At 38.9% G+C, this 23,821-nt stretch overlaps 1 protein-coding gene across 3 annotated transcripts in view; it reads right to left on the bottom strand.

Annotated features, from left to right (window-relative positions):
- The window catches only part of CCDC141 (coiled-coil domain containing 141), a 174,988-nt gene that overhangs the window by 87,529 nt on the left and 63,638 nt on the right, over positions 1–23,821 (bottom strand). For all 3 annotated transcript variants that reach the window (XM_035696286.2, XM_035696285.2, XM_049106194.1), the window contains exon 6: positions 18,341–18,457. In XM_035696286.2, the coding sequence (XP_035552179.1) occupies positions 18,341–18,457 (117 nt within the window). The remainder of the gene's footprint in view (positions 1–18,340; positions 18,458–23,821) is intronic.

Consider the following 23,821-nt stretch of genomic DNA (forward strand, 5'->3'; position numbering starts at 1 on the left):
TTCTAAATTAAAAGTTAAGAAAGAAGAGGGGCACCTGGGTGGCTCCGTTAGTTAAGTGGCCAACACTTGATTTAGGCTCAGGTCATGATCTCAGTGTCCTAGGATTGAGCCCTACTCTATGCTCAGTGGAAAGTTTGAGGATTTCTCACCTCTCCCTCTGCTCACCCTCCTCCTTTCTCTCAAATAAATAAATAAACCTTTAAAAAAAAAAAGTTAAGGAAGAAGAGTTAATACAGTTAGTAACAAAAGCTAAGGAAAAAAGAAAAAGAATCTTAAGAAGTTTAAAAAAACTACAAAAACTTAATCTTTGAAAGCAATAAGAAAGGTCAATCATTGGGGGTAGTTTAAATAAATACATCCATACAATGGAATACCCAGTAGCAAAAACATCAGAACATTGCCTATATACTAATAAAGAAAAATAACCAAGTGATAAAAACAAGATGCAGAAGGATGAACTTAGTAGGCCATGAATGAGGTAAGGAAGGGACAAAATAAGAATATATAGTTGTATTTGTTTAGCTAACATAAAAAAACTAGGCAGATAATAAAAACTAGTAACAGTAGTTAGTTTTGACATGAGGAAAGGGGATCAGGTAAGTAAAAACACAAATATTTTATTAAAGGTTTTTCTATTTCCCTTTAATATTTTTTTAACAATGGAAATCTATTGGCCAAAAAGTAAATTAAATGCATTGAAAAACAAAGAAATGCAACTCACCAAATAAAATGAAAGAGAAAATGACACTCTCAGCAAATGCAAAAAAAAGATATCTATAAAATTCAGTGTGCATCCATGATATTTTTTAATCCAAAATGTAACAAAATTAGAAGCAAAAAACCAAACCAAAACAAACAAACAAACAAAAAAAAAACCCCTAAAAATGTAAATATCATGCTTAATGATAAAGCATTTGAATCTTTCTATTTAAAGTCAGGAACAACAAAAATGCCCTATACCACTGCTGCTAGTCTTCATTTTTACTGGAGGTCTTGTCCAATGCAATCAGATAAAATAAATTAATTCATTAATTAGAGATAGAAAGGATGACACATTATTGTCATTGTAAATGTACGATTTTCTACATATAAAACCAAGAGAATCTAGAAAAATAATTTAAATCAATAAGAGTTCATCAAAGTTGCTATATACAGGATCAATATAAGAAAATGACATTCACACATAGCAACAATAGTCAATTATTATAGTCAATTAAAAGATACAGATCTTGTAATAAAGATCCCATTTATAGTTCTTTATTCATTTAATCAACACTTATTTGGCAGGGTTATTCTATGCCAGGCATTCCCCTAAACACTTCATCTAGGCCAGGGGAGTCAGTAGTGGGCTGATGGGGGAGTTCCAATATTAGTGATAGTGGTGCTGTGCTATTATTTTATTTTGCTTCTGACCAATACACATGATAAATCAGTACATTATCTAGGATGTTATAAGGTGATGAAGTTGTAGAATAAAGACAAATAGAACAAGGTAAGGAACCTAAGGTTTCCATGCAGAATGAGAGTTCTGTGCAGTATTAAACATAGTGGTCAGGATAGGCCTCTTTGATCAGTGAGGTTTGAGCAAAGACAGGAAGGAAGGGAGTGGGTGAGCCACATGGGTCTCTAGAGAAGGAGCTTTCTAGGCAGATGGCATAGCTAGAGGGAAGCTCTCAGGTGGGAATTTTCCTGCTTGGCTGGAGGAAGGGCAAGGAAACCAGTGCAGGGGAGTGTGGATGGAAAAAGCAGGAGGAGAAGCATAAAAGGGGCATGGTGGGAGCAGAGCAGGGCAGAGGGAACTATAATCATGGAGACCTTCATTCTGAGAGAAGTGGGAAGCTTTGAAGGAACTGGAGCATAGGATTGACGTAATCTGACTTAACTTAAAAAAACAAAAATAGGAATTGATCCCATTTACACCAAATTGTGCAAAACTCCATAAGATACCTAGGAATAAACCTAACTAAAGATGTAAAAGATCTATACTCTGAAAACTAGAGAACACTTATGAAAAAAATTGAAGATGACACAAAGAAATGGAAAAACATTCCATGCTCATGGCTTGGAAGAACAAATATTGTTAAAATGTCTACGCTACCTAAAGCAATCTGCACATTTAATGCAATCCCTATCAAAATACCAACAGCATTTTTCACAGAACTAGAACAAACAATGCTAAAATTTGTATGGAACCACCAATGACTCCAAATAGCCAAAGCAATTTTTTTTAAAGATTTTATTTATTTATTATTGAGAGACAGAGAGAGAGAGAGAGGCAGAGACACAGGCAGAGGGAGAAGCAGGCTCCATGCAGGGAGCCCGACGTGGGACTTGATCCCGGGACTCCAGGATCACACCGTGGGCCAAAGGCAGGTGCTAAACCGCTGAGCCACCCGGGCTGCCCGCCAAAGCAATTTTGAAAAAGAAAAGCAAAGCTGGAAATATCACAATTCTGGACTTCAAGTTATATTACAAATATGTAGTGATCAAGATAGTATGGTACTGGCTTTAAAATAGGCATACAGATCAACAGAATAGAACAGAAAACCCTGAAATAAATCCCCCAGTTATATGGTCAATTAATCTTTAACAAAGGAGGAATGAATATATAATGAACAAAAGGCAGTCTCCTCAACAAATGGTGCTGGGAAAACTGGACAGCCACATGTCTCCAAAGAAGATATCCAGATGACCAACAGACACATGAGAAGATGCTCAACATCACTCATCATGGAAATGCAAATCAAGACTACAATGAAATATCACCTCACATCTGTCAGAATGGCTAAAATCAAAACCACAAGAACCAAAAAGTTTTGGTGAGGACGTGAAGAAAAAGGAAAACTCTTTCACTGTTGGTAGGAATGCAAATTGGTGGAAAACAGTATGGAGGCTCTTCAAAAAATTAAAAATAGAACTACCTTATGATCCAGGAATCACACTACCCAAAAAATACAAAACACCAATTCAAAGGAATTGCAGTCTTTTTTACACTAGCCAAACTGTGGAAGTAGCCCAAGTGTCCATCAAGAGATGAATGAATAAAGAAGATGTGGGGTACAACGGGATATTATCCAGTCACAAAACAGACTGAAATCTTGCCATTTGCAACAACATGGATAGAGCTAGAGTATAATGCTAAGTTAAAAGGTTAGTCAGAGAAAAACAAGTACCATATGATCTCACTCATTTGTAGAATTTAAGAAACTAGTGAGTAAAGAGAGAAAAAAAAAGACAGACAAACCAAGAAATAGACTTTTAACTACAGAGAACAAACTGATGGTTACCAGAGGGGAGGTGGCGAAGGGGAGGGGGAAATAGGGAATGGGGATTAAAGAGTATATTTATCATGATGAAAAAAAATTAAATGATAAAAAAAGTATTTAAGTTGTTGGTAAATAGCAAGTAGTCTTGAAAAACTAAAAACAAATTAAAAATAAAACTACTGGGCTGTCATGGAGAATACATTGGAAGAGGAGGAGTACACAGAGACAGCGATGCAAGTGTAGGGATTCATGAGGAGGCTACCGTAACCAGCCTGGCAAACATGCAAGTGGCTCAGTCCCCAGGACAGTGGTGGAGATGGTGAGAAACCACAGGATTCTGGAGCCGTTTGGAAGTTACAGCCCAGGTGAATTTCCTCTAAGAGGAAGTGAAGACTCTTGATCTGAGTAGCTGCAAGGATTGAGTTGCCTTTAACTGAGATGGGAAATGAGGTGGAATAGATTTTGAGTGGGAAGATGAGGAATTCTGTTCATGAGACCCTGTTGACTAGAGGTCTCTCTAGAAAGGCGGAGCTTAGAATCCTGAAGTCAATACTCACCACCCACCTTTGCCTGCACACGCGCGCACACACACACACGCACACACACACATTCACATACACACTCAAGCACTCTCACACATCTACGTACACACACACACACTCATATTGTACCAGCAAGTGCTCTCATGGATTTCTCCCACGTATGCTCCTAGCCTCTTCAGTGAGAATAGCCTATCCAAAAGGACTATGAAGAAAGAGACTTAAAGTTGTCTATAAGAAAAAATAAAATCACAAACTAAAGTAGCAAGAAGAAACCAAAAAACTCAGGATTTGTTCATACACATTTTAAAAATGTGCAGGGATGTGTATAATCTCCCAGCTGGTGCTTCTTCTCGTGCCTGGAATGCAGAGAAGCAACATGACTGCTCAAGCCAACTACTGTGTAAGGTAACACTGCACAGCTATCCCAGATTATAGGACTGTCTTAAATGGTTTGAAGCCCTTAACATATGCCCTTGAATACTCAGTGTTCAAAAGTACTGCATAGTGATAGTTAAGATGTGACAGGATTGTTCAGGATGTGAGGGTTTAGGTAGAACATACATACATACCAGTGATATCAGACACTGAGAGCACGTGAACATTATTTGCCTTTACTGTTTCTTGTGACAATTCATACAAAGGGAGAGGTGCCTGACCCTATCTCTATACTCCTTAAGAGCCCCCCTGAAAGTAGTTTTGGTCTGGGTTCCCAGGGACGTACTGTACACATGAATGAAAATCTTTAAGTGTGTTGTTGTTGTTGTTTTTAGAGAGAGCAAGAGAGCTCAAGCAGGGGGCTGGAGAGGCGCAAAGGGAGAGGGAAAGAGAGAATCTTAAGCAGACTCCATGCCCAGCGTGAATGGGGGCTCAATGCAGGGCTCCATCTCATGACCCTAAGGCTATGACCAGAGCCGAAATCAAGAATCAGATGCTTAACTGACTGAGCCACCCAGCACCCCTCTTTAAGAGTTTTTATCACTTACATATGGAACCTTAAAAAAAAAAGTCAAATTCAGAGACAGAATAGAAAAGTGGATGTCAAGGGCTGGAGGAGAGAGGAAAAAGGGAGAGATCGGCAAAACAGGGGGCAAACTTTCAGCTACAAGATGAATGAGGTCTGAAGATCTAATGTATAACATGATGATTACAGTGGATAACACCATCATATAATTGAAATTTGCTAAGAAGGTGGAGCTTAATTGTTCTCACACACACACAAAGATAAATATCTGAGGTGATGGATGTGTTAATCAATGGGAGGAATCTTTTCACAGTGTATACATATATCAAATTATCAAGATGTACACTTTAAATATCTTGCAATACTATGTGTCAATTACACTCTAACAAAACTGAAAAAGAAGAACTGAAATCTCTACATTTACAATGCAGTGAATCTCTGTGTTACAAACACCAGGTTAACAAGGAATTCACCCTGTATACCCTTTCTATGCCTGCATTCCCCATCAATGTCTTACTGCCATGATAGGATGTGCTAGATTTCAGCTTTAGAAGATAAAGTAATGTTTGGGACCAAAAGGTATTATACTAAGTGAAGTAAGTCAGAGATAGAGACAAATACCACATGATTTTACTCAACTGTGGCATCTAAAAAACAAAACAAATGAATATACAAACTACAAAAACAGAAGACAGAAACAGAAAATACAGAAAACAAAGTGGTGGTTGCCAGAAGAGAGAGGGGTGGGGAATGAGCAAAATAGTGAAGGGAAGTAAGAGGTACAAACTTCCAAGGGGTGGGGGGAGAAAAAAGAAAAAACCAATGCAGTGCTTTATCTTTAATAGTAAGTAAAACTTAGAAGCAGCCTTGCATTTGGCCACTCTGCAAATCACTTCAATTTTCAACACTGCCTGAAATTCCATTCTTGTGTTTGGGTTAATAAACATTTACTTAAAAAAAAAAATTAGAAGTGGAATGAGGTGGTAGAAAATTTTAAAAAGAAATAAAGAGGGGGACACCTGGGTGGCTCAGTCAGTTGAGTGTCAGATTCTTGGTTTTGGCTCAGGACATGATCTCAGGATTGTGAGATTGAGCCCATCATCAGGTTTCATGCTCAGGGTGGCATCTGATTGATATTCTTTCCATCTTCCTTTCCCTCTTCCTCTGCCCCTCTCCCTGCTCATGTGCTCTCTCTCTTTCTCATAAATAAACAAACAAACAAACAAAAGTAAAGGATAGTTAAGAAGTTGGCAGACATTCACACATGAGTGTGAATCAGATTGCTTTCTACTTAACACTTGAAAATTGTAGCACTGCATCCGTCTTTCACAAAGTTTCAGCCATTATTTCTCTGTTGCTTTAGAATCAAGTCTTCCTATCAAATTTTGTTTAATCCATAGTCTTGATGATAATTCTGCAGTAGAGAGAATGACTCATGACCTCCCAGCCAAGCTTAAAGTCACTTATAAACCAGAGCAATTTAGAAATCCAGCAAGGGCCAACATAGGGTGACATGTTGCTGCCAGTTCCCATTCTAATAGAGTCATCTACTGACCCAACAAACACGAGGTGTCCCAGGCTCCTCTGCTGGGTGCTTTAGGAAAGCCAGAAATGAATATGCCATGGCCCTGTCTTTAGGAAATTCAGAGTTGTAGAGAAAAATCTGTGGAATCAGACATGTGAACAACTGAAATGCCAGCAAGGATGGAAAAGATGCTTTAATTAAACAATAAGCAATGGTCTGTGAGAAAAGAAGGGAAAGACAAGTGCTGGGGGTGGGAGGAGGGATCAAAAACTTCCCAGAGAAGCAATCTGGACTGACACTGTGCCCCGAGGTCACCTGACTAAGATTTGCATAGGTGCATCCTTCAACTCTGGAGTGGAGACAGAGTTTTATTTATTTATTTATTTATTTATTTATTTATTTATTTATTTATTTATTTGGTGGAGACAGAGTTTTAAATAGATCCTCCCTCCCCAGTGTACTTACCTCAAAATGTGGTCTAGACATCCTAAATGGGAACGCCACTCTCTTTGTCTTGCTTCTTGGCTAACTTCTGTGGGGTTCAATCTAGAAGTACGTACCAAACTCTGCTTAGAGCTTCTCTCTCTGCTCAGCCTTTCTAAGTCATTAACACTTTGCCCCTGGTTTCATTTTGATGGCACAGCCTGTTTTCATTCTCCTCCTCCTCCTCTTTGCTAACCAAACTGACCTCAGGCTATGCCTGTTTTCTTAGCCTCACTCTTCACATTGTCAACTTGAACACTGTAATTTGTAATTAATTTTGAAAAAGAAGAAGAGAAAATAAGGGAAAAGGAATTCTATGCTGAGGGCATAGACTACATCACGACTCAGAGGTGAGAACACGCATGGTAAGCATGGGGGTGATAAGCAGTCCGAGGAAACTTGGATTCAGGGAGGTAATGTGGGCAGGTTGGCAAAGGGCAGATCACAGGGGCCTTTAAGGCCACAAAGTGAGCTTGTACTTTATTCTATACCCAAAGGGAATTTTAGGAGGTGCTTGAGAAAAAACTGGCCTGATCTCAGTTTGTTCAAAAGTGGCTGATGACAGCATAAAGGACTAATTGCAAAATTCAAAGACTGGAGGCCCAGATGCTAGAGAGGCATGTGGCAAGATGATTTACTATGTTCCTCCTGTATTATCCCATCTGCTCTGCTTTAAGAAGACAGTCAATATTATCTATGTCCCATTTGCCTCAGTGAAGTTCATACTAAGACCCAAAACAGAAGTCACCGGCAAGATATTTCCCCTCCTGTCTTTGGTCAAGAAAACAAAACAACAACAATAAACCATGTCTATTGAAGACATTATCATAGGTGTGCTGAAGGAGAAGGAGACAGAGGTGGAGGTTATCAAAAATGGGAAGATCTGGCCAGCACCAGAGAAAAGGCTGGATGAGAGATGAGGCAATGAGAAGATGGATGGTCCTCTTAGGGCAGTGCCAGGTGAAGCACAAGGCTTCCCTGGGCATGGCTGTGAGTTCCCTCCCAGGAGACTGGAAGTTGGGCCATCCTAGGGCCCCAAACGAGCCTGAAGGCAGCAGAGCCACTGAAAGTGCAGTCTCCATACAGGCTGAGACAATGACTGTTTCAGAGGGAGTCAGAGTAGACTGATGAGTAGAGGGGCTTCCCAATGCTATGGTGAAAGGAGCACCTTGGGGAAAGGGAATGCCAATAACCACAGAGATTGGCTGTCCCTCCAGTCAGAAGGTGGAAGCTCAGAATCAGGCTTATGTTGATTAAAAAGAAAAAAAAAAATGTAGAGGTAAACAAGCAATGCTTCAGGAAAAAATATTGTAGTTTGTAGGCTTGGATCCATACCACTACTCAGCGTAATTGTGATAGTCTTTGTCAAAGATTCCAGGCATCCAAACTGACGTGGTGGGCTTAGGGTGAGAAGAGGAGAAGAAGATTGGAGGTCAGAATGGACTCACCCCAAGAGGTCATCTGACCTGCAGGGAGAGAGGGAGAGAATGAGGCCCTAACATGACCCTGAAGTCTCAAACTCGGTGGCTGAAGGACTGCACATCTCTAGCCAAGAAAGAAAACAGGAGGGTTTGATGGGGAAAGTAATGATACTAGCTAGTTAGAAGTGCTAGCAAGACGTCTACGTGTAAGTCTTCTATAGGAATTTCTAAAAAGAAGACGAGTTGAGAAAAGATATATGGGTTGGGTTTTGTTTTGTTTTGTTTTGTTTTTTTGAAAGTCTAGAAATCATCAAGATAAAAGTGATGTTGTCATTGTGGGATTAGATAAGGCCACATGAAGAATGCAGGAAACAAGAGAAGAGCCACAGATTAAGCATGATAAGCAAAGGGAGACTGGAGGAGGAGATGGCATTGAGCAAGATTTACAAGGAGCCATCCCAGAAATGGGAGAACTAGAGAAAACAGTGTCTCCGAGGCCAAGTGCACAGAGCATCCAGTCATCAGTTACTTGAGAAACAACAGTCTCTCATAATGCAGGGAAAGGATTAGTGGGGGGAGAGGGAGGCAGGAGGCAGAAAATGAGGTAGTTGTATGCATTTCATAAGGCTGGCGTAACAGGTCACCACAAACTGGGCAGCCTGACCAAGAGAAATGTGCTCTTTCACAGTTCTGGAGGATAGGAGTCTGAGGTCAAGATGTAGGTAAGGTTGGTTCCTCCTGATGGCGATGAGGGAAGCACCTGTTCCCAGCCCCTCTCCTGGCCTTGTCCATGGCCATCTTCTCCCTGTGACCCTTCATGTCATCCTTCCTCTGTATGCGTCTGCCTCTGGGTTCAAATGTCTCCTTTTAAAAAGCCACATAAAACCAGGGTCCACCCCAATGACCTCATCTCCACCATTTACATCTGCCATCGCCATGCTTCCAAAAGAGGTCACATTCTGAGATTCTGGGTGTTAACGACATCAACATAGAAATGGTGGAAAGGACAATTCAAGCCACGTCAGTAGCCGAGGAGAAGGTGCAATAACATTTTCTTAAGGGTGAGCAGCAATGCTTTTGTTTTCAATTTTGTGAGACTAAAACGTAATTGAGGAAAGGTGAGAAAGGGTGACTGAAAAATGAAGAGAGCTTCAAAGTGAAGAGATGGGAAAGGTGGGACCGGGAGCGCTGGGTGGAGGCTTAGATTTGGGAATGAGAGCAACTTGGGGAGAAGAAGGTGGAAGAGCCAATAAGGGCAGGAAAGAAAAGAGTCAAGCAATTTCACCTCTCAGGGCCAAGTGACTGTGCACTTACGTAAAACCTGGCTGGGAGTTTTAAAGGAGGATAAAAGTTGGGGACTGGTTATTATGGGGAATGGAGCAGGGAATTAACAGGTGATATATAAAGGAACTCGTAAGGCTCACTGCTAATAGATCATGTCCTTTAAAAATGATCTAATTGGAAAAATTATGCAAGTGTTGCATCTTTTTTTCTGGAGTAGAAACAGAGAGAAATGGGTGACTGAGTTTACTCGCAAGTAGCCCCAGTGGCCTATGTAGAAGAGTTTGAGGAGGGAAGCCAGGAAAAGGCAAAAGGAAGGAGGGTGAGGGAAGAGCAGGATCAGCAATGCTCTGGAGCCAAGTGTGTCCACAAGGCCGGGAAGGTGAGGTAAAGGCCTTTGGAGTGATGAACGTCAAGGAGATCTATGGCCACAGTATCCAGAATCTTCTCCAAGTGAATGCTGCTGTAGCACAGAAAGGTTGTAGGGATTTAAGGCATGAGCATGTTAAGCCATAAGAAAATGAAAATGCCTTCTCTGGTGTCCGCTTCAGATAGACTCACTTCTACTGTTATTATCATGATCGCATTTACCTTGAGTTGTAATAATAGTAACTGTGCAAAGCCATGTTTTGTTGAAATTTTATTTAAGGGCTGATAAATGATGAAGAGGTGGGGGAAAAGAGGAGGAGGAAGGTAGAGAGAGGAGGAGAGAGAGGATGGAGAGGGAGGAGGGGAGGGGGGAGGGAAGGGGGAGTGGAAGAAAAATGTTTAAAGAATTATTGTAAAAGTCATAAGTAAAAAAGAGAGAGGGGAAACTTTTCTGAGCATTTAAACTTAACGAGCTGGTGAAGATTCTGTAAACAAAACCACAGCAGGTAGCTTTAAACCTAGTGATCGCGGAGTACAATGCTCTTCATTTGCTTCTTTAACTCACCCCCTTCATAGATGAGCATAATATTTCTGAGGGACTTTCTAAATCAAATTTCCCCTGGAAATGAAAACATATGGTTCACTAAGCTTTAAATTAACCCACAAGTTAAGGCTACAGTAAGTTTACCAGTGTGAAAATCCCATCACATTGTAGATTTTCCCAATGCTTGCAGGCAAATGCGGTACTATTTATACTTATTTTGCCTGTTAGTAATGGAATTGTTTCTAATTTATGTTCTGTGAAAAGTGACATCTGCTTTTAATTGGGAAGTTCATTAAAAAATCAGACAAGTAAAACAAATTATTCACTAAAATGAAGACGGAGGAATTGAAATGCACTAATGCAGGTGACTTTACTGTTTGGGGACTCACTTAATTTCTGCCTGGAGACATTTCAGATCCAGACCCCACTTCAGTTTTTAAATTACATGAGACATTAAAAAAGAAACAAACTCTGCTTCATTCTGCTCATTTTCCTCATAATCATCAGAGACAATGTAAGCTGATTTACGAAAGCAGTATGTTTTATAATGATTTTATCATTTTCTCACATACCTTCAATGAAAGAATTTGGGGATGTAATGAAAGTTCAAATAGAATAGTCAGCTTCTTTATATAGGTTAATATGTGCCACAATGAGAAGAAAAATTAGATATGATACATTTACATTGTTTAATAACATGCAGTCATTAAACATATTTAAAATATGCAATTATGGGCACCAGGGTGGCTCAATCAGGTGTCTGCCTTTGGTTCAGGTCCTGACCTTGGGGTCCTGGGATAGAGCCCCATGTCAGGCTCCCTGCTCGGCAGGGAGTCTGCTTCTCCCTCTCCCTCTATTTCTCCCTTGGCTGGTGCTCTTTCCCATATGCACTCTCTCTCTCAAATAAAATAATAATAATAATAATAATAATAATAAAAGTATGCATTTAAATGGAGAAATGCTTATGATATAATGCTAATCAGAAAACTCATACTTCAAAAAAAAGAAAACTCATACTGCAAAATAATACATAACAATTTTGCATATAAAAACACAAAAAAAAATTAAAAATTTAAAAAATGAAAACACACATATATAGTGTATTATACACACATATACAGTTTGGAGATATTCAATTTTATGTATGTTCTATATTTCTTTGTTTTAAATAAATTTATTTTTTATTGATGTTCAATTTACCAACATACAAAATAACACCCAGTGCTCATCCCATCAAGTGCCCCCCTCAGTGCCCGTCACCCATTCACCCCCACCCTCCGCCCTCCTCCCCTTCCACCACACCTAGTTCGTTTCCCAGAGTTATGTTTTATATTTCCTTTCCATTTCCATACATGCTCACACAGTATAAGTGATTTTAATTTTTCTTTAGTTTTATCTATTTTCTAATTTTTCTAAAATGAAAATGTATTACATAATCAGAAAAACAACATTTTTTTTAAGTTTTATTTATTGATTTGAGAGAGAGAGAGCGCACACATAAGAGAGTGCAAGCAGGAGGAGGGACAGAGGCAGACCTGCCCCAGCTTGGAGACCAAGGTGAGGCTCCATGCAGGGCTCAGGGCTCAATCCCACCACCCTGAGATCACGACCTGAACTGAAACCAAGAGTCAATGCTCAACCGACTGAGCCCCAGGTACACCTAAACATATTTTAAAGAGCTACTTGCTTGTAGTGGTTCTATTGATGATAATTATGCATTTAGAATATTCAAAGAAGCTTGCAAGAGGTTCTGCTTTACTTTTTTATCTTACATTTGTAAATATTTTGTAAATTTAAACTTGACTTTTCCTCTAAATAAAGTTTATATGGGATCTAAGCGGTGGTATTTTTTTAAGATCCCCAAATAATATTATTTAAAGGAACTTGATGCCAAGGTCACAAATCCAATTTATGAAATCACTCAGCAACAACTGGAAAATATTTTCAATGACTTGGAAAATCGGATTAGATGATGAATCATGGAAGATGGTTTTAATCTTGAAGCTGAGGAATGTGAATTCTACTATATTAAAACATTGAAGATAATGTTTCAATATATCAGAATGCCAAGGATCGTTGTTAACCAAGGACTTTATAAACAATATATAGTCATCTGGAAAATTAAGGATAATATGGACATACATGAAATATATGGGAAAAGCCTCTAAGTTAGTGCCTCTTACACTTTAGTGTCAGTTCAAATCCTCTGGGGAAATTTGTTAAAATGCAGATTCTGACACAATAGGTTCGGTGGCTAGAGTCTGAGATTCTGTATTTCTAAGACTTCCAGATGCTGCTGCTGCTTTCTGGGGGCCACACATTGAACAACACAATTATAAGTCTCCTTTAAACTTTTAATATGGTGGTTAATAGCCTCTATCTCAAAAGACATCACACTTTACCTAAAGTTACTCTCATCAAAATTGCAATAACTTTCTAAGTGACTTTTCTGTCTTTAATATCACTACCTCTTATTCTTCTATTTCAGTTTCCAACTTAATTTTCAAAAATGCAAATCAGTTTAAGCCACTACTACACTTGGATGGTACTTCATTGCTCGTCAATTCTCCAAGCCAAATGCTTATAGGGGTCAGGCACATAATGTGAATGAAGTGAAGCAAAGGTGGGAAGGGACGTAGTAATGAGGAATGGCAGGGACTGTGGCAAACTGGAGTGCACGTGTCTTTTCTAAAGGAAATAGCTATTATAACTTTCCAGACAAGTGTTTGTTATGTGTACATGGAGAAGTGAGCCTGATATTGCCTGATCTTCCAGTGTTTTTAGAAGGAGAAGAAGATTTGGATTGCTTTTTTTTTTTTTATAGAAACATCATCATTTTAAGATTAACAATAAATTTCTTTCTAAGGTTTATTTATTTATTTTAGAAAGAATGAGTGCAGGGAGGGTGCAATTTTAACAGACTCCTCGCTGAGCTTGGAGCCTGATGCAAGGCTCGATCTCATGACCCTGAGATCATGACATGAGCCAAAACCAAGAGTTGATGTCAGTTAAGCATCTGCCATTGACTTAGGTCATGATCCTGTGGTCCTGGGATAGAGCCCCCCTTTCAGCTCCCTGCTCAGTGGGGAGTCTGCTTCTCCCTCTCCTCCTCACTCAAGCTTTCTGTTATTATCTCTGCCCCTCTCTCAAATTAATTAATTAATTAACTAATTTTTAAAAATCCTAATGCTCCAAACTACCTAGAATCTCTGGACATGAGATCCAGACTTCTGCATATTTTCAAAGTGCTCAGGTGATTCTAGTGTGCACCAACTATAAACAGTCCGAACTGAACCAAGGTTTGAAGCAATATTAGTGAGAGGATTTAAAGTCCATCGGAATGGTATGAAAATTACTTTAAACTGAAAACACCTGAACAATCAGCAGTCACAAAAATATTACTTAAACTTAAGCAGAGTCTCCTAAAAAAACAGCTACCATTAACCCTCTTCCCAGGGCATTTCCTAACTAAAAGAAGACTGACCCTTACTACCAAGGAGTACAATTTAGCTACCACAAACTCTCCCACTGGGAAACTTTCAGCCAGGAAGAAGACAGACTGCCTATTTCATTAGAAGCAAAAAGCCCAATAGAACCTTCCATACTCTTCCACCGAGGCCTTAATCTCCCCACCCCTTTTTTGTTAAATTGATATATATAAACCTCAACTTTGGAAACAAATTTCCATTACTAGGACATCCCATGCATATATGAAATGTATGTATGAAAATAAGCCTGTCTTTATTCCTGTTAATCTGTCTGTTGTCAGTTAATTTGCAGGCACCCAAACACTCGACACAAATTGGAAGAGAAAAAGTTTTTCTCTCAACAGAAGTACAAGCTCATTCCTTAAGGCAGTTCTTATATGAACATTATTTCTGATCTGCAGGAGAAGGAATGATTATGCCTCCTCAAATGAGATAATAGGAAAGTGTTTATTTGCATATTATGTTAATACATTCTAAAACCAACTCTGAGCTCTAAAGTTTGAATTCAAACCTTGGGGAATCAAATTAATACATGATAAAATTGAAGAGTATTTAAAGTCTCAACAAAAGGGTAGTTGATAATCATCAATGTCTGCTATTTCTTTATCTGCTACATATGTAAAAGAAAAATATTTTTCACATTTAGTAAAAAAAAGTGCAATGATTTAACATGATTTATTTATAGTCAAAGGTTATAATAAAAAATTTGGTTAAATTATTTCAACACATTCTGAATAAGGCATCACATTTATTAAGATAGAAAGTTTTCCATATTTCTTATTTGACTATATTCTAGTAAGAAATGATACAGGCATTTTCAAAATTTATTTTTAAAAACCTTACTGCTTAAAAAAAAGCAATACAGAACACCTCTCTGCTGTTCAGTTTAGCTGTGGGGAGCAGAAACACCTACTTTCCCTGTGTTACCAGGTTATTTATATGAGTTTCACTAATGAATTCCCAGCTTGAGGCCTTATTCATACATAAAATCTCCTTTGGAAGCCACATTCCCTCTTCCTCTCCTCATACTCACACCCAAACAAAACTCCAAAACATAATATGCTAGTTCCTGTTTAAAGCCATATAAAATTAGAATCCATCTGTAAGAACAAGGAATGAGATGGGCGAAAAAGCACAGATGAAAACTATTTGAACATTTACACCATCCATGGGAAAAGAAAAACATGTTTGAGCCACAACTAAAATGTGAGTGTTTTCACAGATATTTTCTAATTGAATTTTCATGCTCCCTCCTTATAGGTGAGGAAGGTAAGGCTCAAAGAGGTCAAATGTCCCCAAAGTTACATAGTGAGTGACAGCAGGGATTTGAACCTGTTTTTTATCATGTGGATGCAACCCATTATAACATTATAATCTATTTTCAGAAAACTTGCTTATCTAGGTGGGAAGAGGTCAGTAGAGGTAGCTAAGGAAAGCATCTAACCAGCAAAGATTGGTAGGTCCTATCAGAAATCCTAATACTGTAGATAGGACTGGCTTCATGGGCAAAGGACCCATATCATCACACAGAGCCCTGAATTTAGAAGAGCCACATGCTGACTTTAATGCTCTGCTGTTGCTGTATTGAAATTTGAATAATTTATTAAGAAATTCCTCCATGTTTTCATTTTGCTCTGATTCTACATATAATGTAGCTGGTCCTTCCTCTAAAGGCCAACAAAGTGAGAATAAAGTTTACAGGTATAAGAACTCTCCTTGAGGAGCCAAAAGGTGGTTGGGTCTCGGTGTCAGGGCCATATGGCTTAGAATAGAATAAAGTTAGATATCATGATGGGAGATATGCCAGGAGAGAACTTGCTGGGTATGATGCTTTCTTTCCCCATCTGTTTGGTCAGTGTTGTCAATGTACCTTTTTCAGGAAAAAAAGAGTACTGCCGGTCCAGTAGCATCCAGAGAGAAGAAACAACATCAGGACAGCATTGGAATCTACCAGGTAGAGAGCTAACATATGAGAGGTAATCAAACTGACCTATTTCTTAGTGAGCTGTCTCCAACTCTCACTAAGTGAACAGGACAGAACATTCCCAGGGTCCGGGGTCTTTGTTCTTTGGTCCAGTACCCCATGAGTCTTAGAATAAAGCAGGATTGAGAGTCCAATCAGGGGGAAGCCCTCCAAGAAATCCCATCCTTTATAGGTATCTGGGGTCAAGGGGAAGACCATGAATGATTGAGCCCTAATGTAACAACAGGAGCTCCCTGCACTCAGGGCCACCCAACCCTGCACCAGAAGGTGACAGATTAGATCACCCGCTTTCACACTTCCCATGCCTTACCAATCAAAATTGCTGATATCCCAAAGGAATACTAGCTCAGGGTAAAATAATAATCTGATGAGTGCAAGCAACACACTGAAATACCTGAGTCAGAGGAAGTACAATTAAGGCACTGGACAGATCAAACATTTGATGTGTGAATAAAGTATACCTTAAGATATACGGAAGAACATTAGACAAATGGAGCAAGTAAAAACAATTATGAAGCAGAATCAGTGTGAGGCATCGGGCATGAAAAATGGAATCAGTGAAGTCAAGAAACTTGGCAAGAGGGCCAAATAATAGAAAAAGCGCTTTAGGAGAGTTAGTGAGCTAGGTCAGGCATTTCCTAAGGATAAAGAACTAGGAGCTAGTTAAAACCTTGAGGATAGAAGTAGAACATTAATATCTATACAACAGAACTTGCCCAAGTCCTATTAGAACTGAGGTTGTATGTCAAACAAATATTTTTATCCAGACTGTGAGAAACCATGATTAGTCTATAGTTACAGGGACTATAACCCCAAGTATAACTAAATAACGTAAATAAGCCATTTTTGTTTGTTTTAATAAGGCAGCCATCCTGTGAAATTCAGGTCCTCTCTTGTGTTTGACATTTAGGGAATTTGATAGAATTTTCACTGATAAAACTTGTGACACCCACAGAGTAAACTGCTGTTTAACCTCAATGAAGAAAATTAATTTCCTAAACAGATCAACCAAATGCTGAGCATTTTAAAGAACTTTTAAAAATCATCAGTCATAGTAGTCTTCTGTAATTGCATCTTTTATCAATCCAGCAAATATTCAGACCAAACATATGGAATACTTGTGTATGCTGCAGTGTTCAGAGAGAAGCCATAAACTAACAAAAGCATTATGATTCCTATGAGATTTCAGTCCAGATAAATGCAGTCTACTGCTTCTCCTTCCATGCCCGTCCTCCTTTCTGCCCGCCACCAATCCCTTCCTCCCAAACACGTAAATACTTATTTGTCTTCCTTATTTTCAACCCTTATCTAGTAGTGCTGGCCCATTGTTTTCCAGAGCTTCAATACTTGGCTGTACCTACAACTATCAACCACTCAAGACATTAATAATAGAAAGTTCTCTTAAGTCTTGATACTGATTGAAGTTGTCACCATTCCTATTCAATCTACTACAAATGGATTTTTGTTTCCTTATAGATCAAAATAGAACATCAGTGAAGAACTCTGGAAGTATTTATAGACCCCAAAGATACAAATGAGTCAATTTCCAAATAACAAGAGAGAAGCACCTTTACACAGATGCTCTGCTCATCTTGCTTTCAATACTTCATGATTCCACTTTGCACAGTCCACAAACCTACAAATGGTTGACTGGCTGGTGGCCATTACTTTTTTGCAAAATGAAGAAAGGTGAAGCAAGTTAAGGAAATAGGGAAATATAAATGGGAACAGCAAGCAAACTACACCCGGAAATCATAATGAGATCTTAGTGCAGGAAAAAAAAAAAAAAAAAAAACTTTTTTAGAAAGCTAGCAGAATATAGTTTAGGAGCCTGGGCCTTGGAGTTAGATAAGATCTGCATTGAATTCCAACTCTGGGGGATACCTGGGTGGCTCAGCAGTTTGGCACCTGCCTTTGGCCCGGGGCATGACCCTGGAGCCCCGGGATCCAGCCCCGGGATCGAGTCCCACATCAGGCTCCTGGTGTGGAGCCTGCTTCTCCTTCCGCCTGTGTCTCTGCCCCTCTCTCTCTTTCTATGTCTATCATAAATGAATAAATAAAATCTTAAAAAAAAAAAAAAGAATTCCAACTCTGCCGCTGACAAGATATATTACATTGGTCAAGTTACTTTGCATCTCCAAGCCTTTGTGTTTAGTTTGTTTTGATCAGTAAAATAATACCTACCCCTTAGGGATTTGGTGATAATTTAGACAATACATCTCTTATACTTAATATAACTGCTGATACATGGTAACTATTCAAAAGATGATAGTTATTGTTGTAGAGGCTGCTTTGTTCTCTATTATTCTAAAAGCCCAGTCAATAGGTAGTGGTATTAGCTAAGGCTATCAGAATCCTTTCTCTGTAAATAGTGGATTATTCAGAGAGAGAGTTTTAGTACTTCTCTACATTACCTACAGAAGCATATTCAAAAGAAGACCATGCATTTAAAAATTATTTTTAATATGTTTCTTACCTTTGCTTTTATTATCAATTCCTCATGCTTACAGATTAGTTCCTCATTGTCTGACAGCGACGAACCTAGACTTTGTTCCTGTAAATCTCTTATTGTTTTCTGAAACCAACAAGTAACCTAGGTAAGAAGCAACAAAGAGAGATGAAATTTTAAATGATTAGGATAAGTAAGTCGAAATTCAGAAATATTTTCAAAACCTAAGCTACTTCGGTTTCTTTCTACATAAATTTATCTCACACATTAAATTAATACGATCGGGTTTATTTTTCTTCATTTCAATCTGTATATAAGAGAAAAAAATAATCCCCCAAATGCATGAAAATGATATATCAGTTCAGTTGGCTACATGGAATGAAGAAAATAGTTCAAAATTTCCTAAAAATGAAGAACCAGAATAGATTCCCACAGTCTATAAATCATGCATTCTTTTAGAATATAAATCTTCCCTGGATAAAAAGATGAAGGTGAATATTGTTATATAAACCTACATGAAGATATTAAATAGCTATGTAGAATTATATTTCCACTCTACAAAGACAATGCAAAAATATTTCAGCCATGCAATTGCTGCAATTGCTGAAAATCTGTCTTCAGAAAGTAAATAGACAAGTTATTAAAATTCTGTTGGTATTATAAATAGCTAAAGGGCATGACTCATATTCATTTAGACTTGATTTACAATACGTGCTGTACACAGTGTTGAAACAACAAATAGCAAAGGACTTGAAAGAAGCTGTACATTTTTAAATGATTACATAAGTGGACATGGGGCCAATGACATGGATGCAGATTCCTTATTCTAGCTCAAGCAAAGAGATTTTTACTCCCAAATCCTATACAGTGTTATCTCCATGATCACATCACAGCTACTGGTCCTTAAGAGCCCACAACAGGATAGACGGTTCGCTACTTGCTTTTTGGGCATCATCTCTATTTCTCTCAACAGCTCTCTAACAAGCATGACATCATCATTGTAGAGATGAAGAGAGGTGAAGCAGCATATCCAGGGCCATATAGTAAGTGGTGGGCCAGGTATAGTCTCCAAACCTACATTATTCCAAAGTACATGCTCTTTTCACTGTGCCCTGCTGCCTTCTTAGGTAATCTAAAGTCTTACAGCCCTGGTCATTGGGTGGAATTACTTCAAGCCTGAAAAATGAATCCTGGCATCCCATTTAAAATGGTGGGCAATGCCCAAACATTATACTTTTTTCCCCGCCTATGTTGTCCTGCCTGCAACAACCTCAGGATTTCTCTGAACTCCTAATACACAGAGATATGTGTGAAGTAGGTGGTCAAAGAGAAAGCTAGGTCAGTCTTAAAGTTCCACACAATAAATGTACACCCCCTCCCCGCCACTACACAAAAGTCAAGTTAGGAGTTACCTAGAAGAGGTATTACTATTATAGGGCTGATAGCACAAAGCTGATTATGAGATTGAATGGTCTATATCAACACTTAGCATTTTTCAGGATGAAATAAACAGCACAGCTTGGGGTAAGAGGGTTTCTCCAGCTTCCTGCTAATTGTAAATCTTTGCTAACCAGCGTTTAGCAATTAAAAAATAATGGCAAACCTGTAGCAGTTTTGATATGAAGCAACTCATTTTTTTCCAGAATATTTGGTAATTTGTGTGCTATATACACATTACCAATATCTGAAGTATTGTATTGATGTATTTACCATTATTTGAAGATGTCTTTATTATCCCAATTAGAACTAGGTGATATATATATATATAATATGCATATTAGAACCCACAGAGAGTATTTTAGTAAGAGCTATAAAGTTTATTCACTAATTTGTTTAATTTTTACAAAAACAATTTCTCACAAAAGATACAGTGAACCCGTATAAAACCACAAGTAGGGCTAATTTAAAGGTTTCATCAAAGAAAAATGGATCATGAATATAAATTTAAGAGAGCATTTATTAAGTACTGGGAGTAAGTTTCATTTATTATTAGCTAACATGGGAAGAACTCAGAAATCTCAAGAATGTTTTAATAGGGAAAGCTTTAATATAGGATCTGAGTGAATAAAAAAAACGAGTACAAACAGGTGTTTGCTAATCTCTAAAAACAGGTGAGGACCCTGAACCCTCAGATAATCCTATTCAACTTTATGAGTCAAAGACTTGTCATGTAGCACATGCCAGCAGTGATGAAAGCCGGAAAGGAGGGAGTGTTTTGATTTTTAAAAGGTATCTACTGACCTCATCCCCTAGATTTGGCAAATACTATTTCAACCCCCAGAGGATACTATTCCTGTGTGGCAATGCCATTTCCTATAAGTGAATGTGTTAAAGATCTATGTTGCTATTCTGTATATGCTTTCCTGATAAGCATCCTGACTCTCTAGGTCTACACATTTTTACTACCAAATGCACCCTGGGAGGAAACATAAAAAACAAGTTGGCATAAAACTCAGAAGTAAGTAGTTGATCCTAAGTAGGCGATCTCATCATGAGGCATCCATCACACACGTGAGCAGCCTCTTGGATCAGATTTACTAGGTGGTGCTGTGGGATGCACACAGAACAGGCTCTCAGAATCCTTCTGAGGTAAAGGCAGGACACCCTAGATTACTGAGCGTTAGTCAACCATAACATTGGGCCACCCAATAAATCAGTCCTTGCATCCCACAAGTAGCTACTGCAGACAGCTGCATAGATGTTCCAAAAGCACTTTTTCTAAGCACTTAAATTATATCAGCTGCGGTCCAAAAGCTTGAGTAATAAGTACAGTAAATGAGGCATCAGGACATTCTGTAGAATATGGTCCTTGCAAAAGGATGAAATGAGCCAAGGGTTCAGAGGATGCAGAAAGGGAGGAAGGGAAAAAAAAAAAACACATTCAGAGTATACACCAGAAATCAGTTCCTGGCAATGATGAAGTAAGGGGAAAATTAGAACATTTATCCTCTCTCTTCTTAGTTCCCACCTTTCTGCTTGAACTAAGCAATGTGTTCATGATCATCCTACCAGTTTGACATAACATTCTAGGTACTCAGTGCCCAGGGGAGGTAGAACTAAGAGAAGGAATGAGGATCTTTTTTTGTTGGGGGGGGTGGTTGGGTGGGGAAGGGGAGCACCTATTAGAGTGAAGGGAGATAGAGAAAGAAGTCAGCAAAAATTCAAAGCGGGAGCTTTCGGGAATGTTCAATGAAAACCGAGAGCTGCCATGGAAATTAAAGAGGAGTTCTAGGGGCAGCCCGGGTGGCTCAGCAGGTTAGCGCCACCTTCGGCCCAGGGCCTGATCCTGGAGAACTGGGATCAGTCCCATGTCGGGCTTCCTGCATGGAGCCTGCTTCTCCCTCTGCCTGTGTCTCTGCCTCTGTGTGTGTGGGTGTGTGTCTCTCATGAATAATAAAAAAAAATCTTTTTTTTTTTTTTTTTTAAAAGAGGAGTTCCAGGACAGTCCCCTCCAATGCTGTATGTAGACCCACACTATCCTCTATGGCTATTGAGTGCTTGGATTCTGTCAAGTCCAAACTAAGATGTACTCCAAGTATAAAGTACATAGCAAATTTCATAGACTTTGTAAAAGAAGAAAAAAATAACACAAATATCTTGTTAAGAATATTAGTGTTGATTAAATATTGTGGCACCATTTTAGATACATTAGGTTAAACAAAATATATTATCGCTTTTCACTTTTCTTGTAACTTTTTACGTTTTTAATGTGGCTACTAGAAAATTTAAAATCACCTATGACTTGAATTATATCTTTATTGAAATGGTTCGACCATCTTAGGATATTCAGACTATCCATGTTGGTTAAATATAGATCTAAGGACTGGGTTTTAATTAAGGGCAATTTAAAATAGCAGGGTCAAGAGAATGGTGAAATGAGATCTCGGTTGGCAAGCATTTACAGACCACTGAGTGGAGAATAAAGAAGTCGAACTAATGATACTTCCAGAGAAGCTTATTGGTTCAGTAAAGGAGAGATCTTGATGGCAGCTTTCAGGAAGCAGAGGTAACAATGGGGTTTCTCCACAGCTTTTTTTCTTTGATTAGGTGAGACTTCAGCATTATGTGCAGGCGCAGTGTCTGAAGATACATGAAGGAGAGTGGATGCAGGCACATACCAGGAAGTGGGGAAAGGTTGGAGGAGAGCACTAACTGGGCAAGGAAGGGCTAGCTCTTACTTCTTGGACAACCCATCCCCTTAACACCCTGCTGGGAGGTAAGAGTTAAGAAAGCAAGAGAAATAAATAAAACCCCTCTTTGCAGAAAGGGGTCAAGGACAACTCTAAGCAGGTTACAAGTAACCTCATGCCATCTTTACATCCCTCCTCTATGGAGAGATTTTCTTTTTCAGCAGATGAGGAAAACATACCCAGCAGGTGTGTTAGGAGTGGAGCAACTTGCCTAAGGTCATACAACCAACAAGAGCAAGTCCCGCAGGCAGAAATGTCATGGTCAGAACTCACACTTTCTCATCCCACGTTTTTCTTTTCATCACCACCATCTGCAGAACCAAAGGATTCCAGAGGGAAGAAATGGCTCTTCTCAGGCTAGGTTTACAAACATTCTTAGGATCAAAACCTCCTGGGATCCAATCCCCGCAGGGAGCCTGCTCCTCCCTCTGCCTGTCTTTGCCTCTCTCTCTCCCTTATGAATAAATAAATACCATCTTTTTTTTTTTTAAGAAAAAAGATTAAAAAAAACAAAACACAACACCCCAGTTAGAGAATCTAACAGGGAAATGGGTTCCGTGTACCACGTTGGGGGTTCAGTGGAACTACTGCATTTGAGAGAACAGATGCGTGCAGCAGGCCCATCAGGAACAGGGGCTGAGAGCAAGAGGCTGGCTGTGGGCACAGGTGACAGCTAAGGCAAGCTGAGAATTCCAAAGACTATTCCAGGACTGACACATGGGAACACAAGTGATAGAAAATGCTCTCCGACAGTCCGGAAGAAAAACCTCACGTGGCAACAAGGTGAACTCCTGCTGCAGCCCAAAGTGACGCATCAGACTGCCAAACACAACCAGTCTCTTTTTGTGCAATTTGTTCCACCATCCGAGAACAGATCTTATTTTTTTTTTTATCTTTGTTTAAAAGTGTGCTGCAGGAGGTGAGCCAGCAATAAGCTATTCAAACCACCTTAACAGAAATGCTTAAGGGAAGATGAAAATCTCTTCAAATTACTTTCATTTTCTTTTCCATGTGCAGAACAATTCTTGACAAATAGCCAGTTACTACTAGAGACAAAAACTGATAAAGCAGAAGAAAAGGCATCAGGTATTTATCTTCTTTAACCCAAGACTTTTTGATAGTCTCTCTTCCACGTATCAAAAATGCACACATATACAAAGGTGTTTTCAATCACAGTAGATGGCCACAGGTGACACTTCTAACATCTACTTTGTTTTTTTTTTTTTTCTACTTTGTTTTTGAAGGCATGTTACTATTGTAACAACTTTTTTTTCTTTTTTATAGTAGAGAAATTATTTCATATTAGGCAATACGGTCA

This window comes from Canis lupus, chromosome 36 (assembly GCF_003254725.2).
Source record: "Canis lupus dingo isolate Sandy chromosome 36, ASM325472v2, whole genome shotgun sequence".
In the NCBI taxonomy this organism is placed as follows: Eukaryota; Metazoa; Chordata; class Mammalia; order Carnivora; family Canidae; genus Canis; species Canis lupus.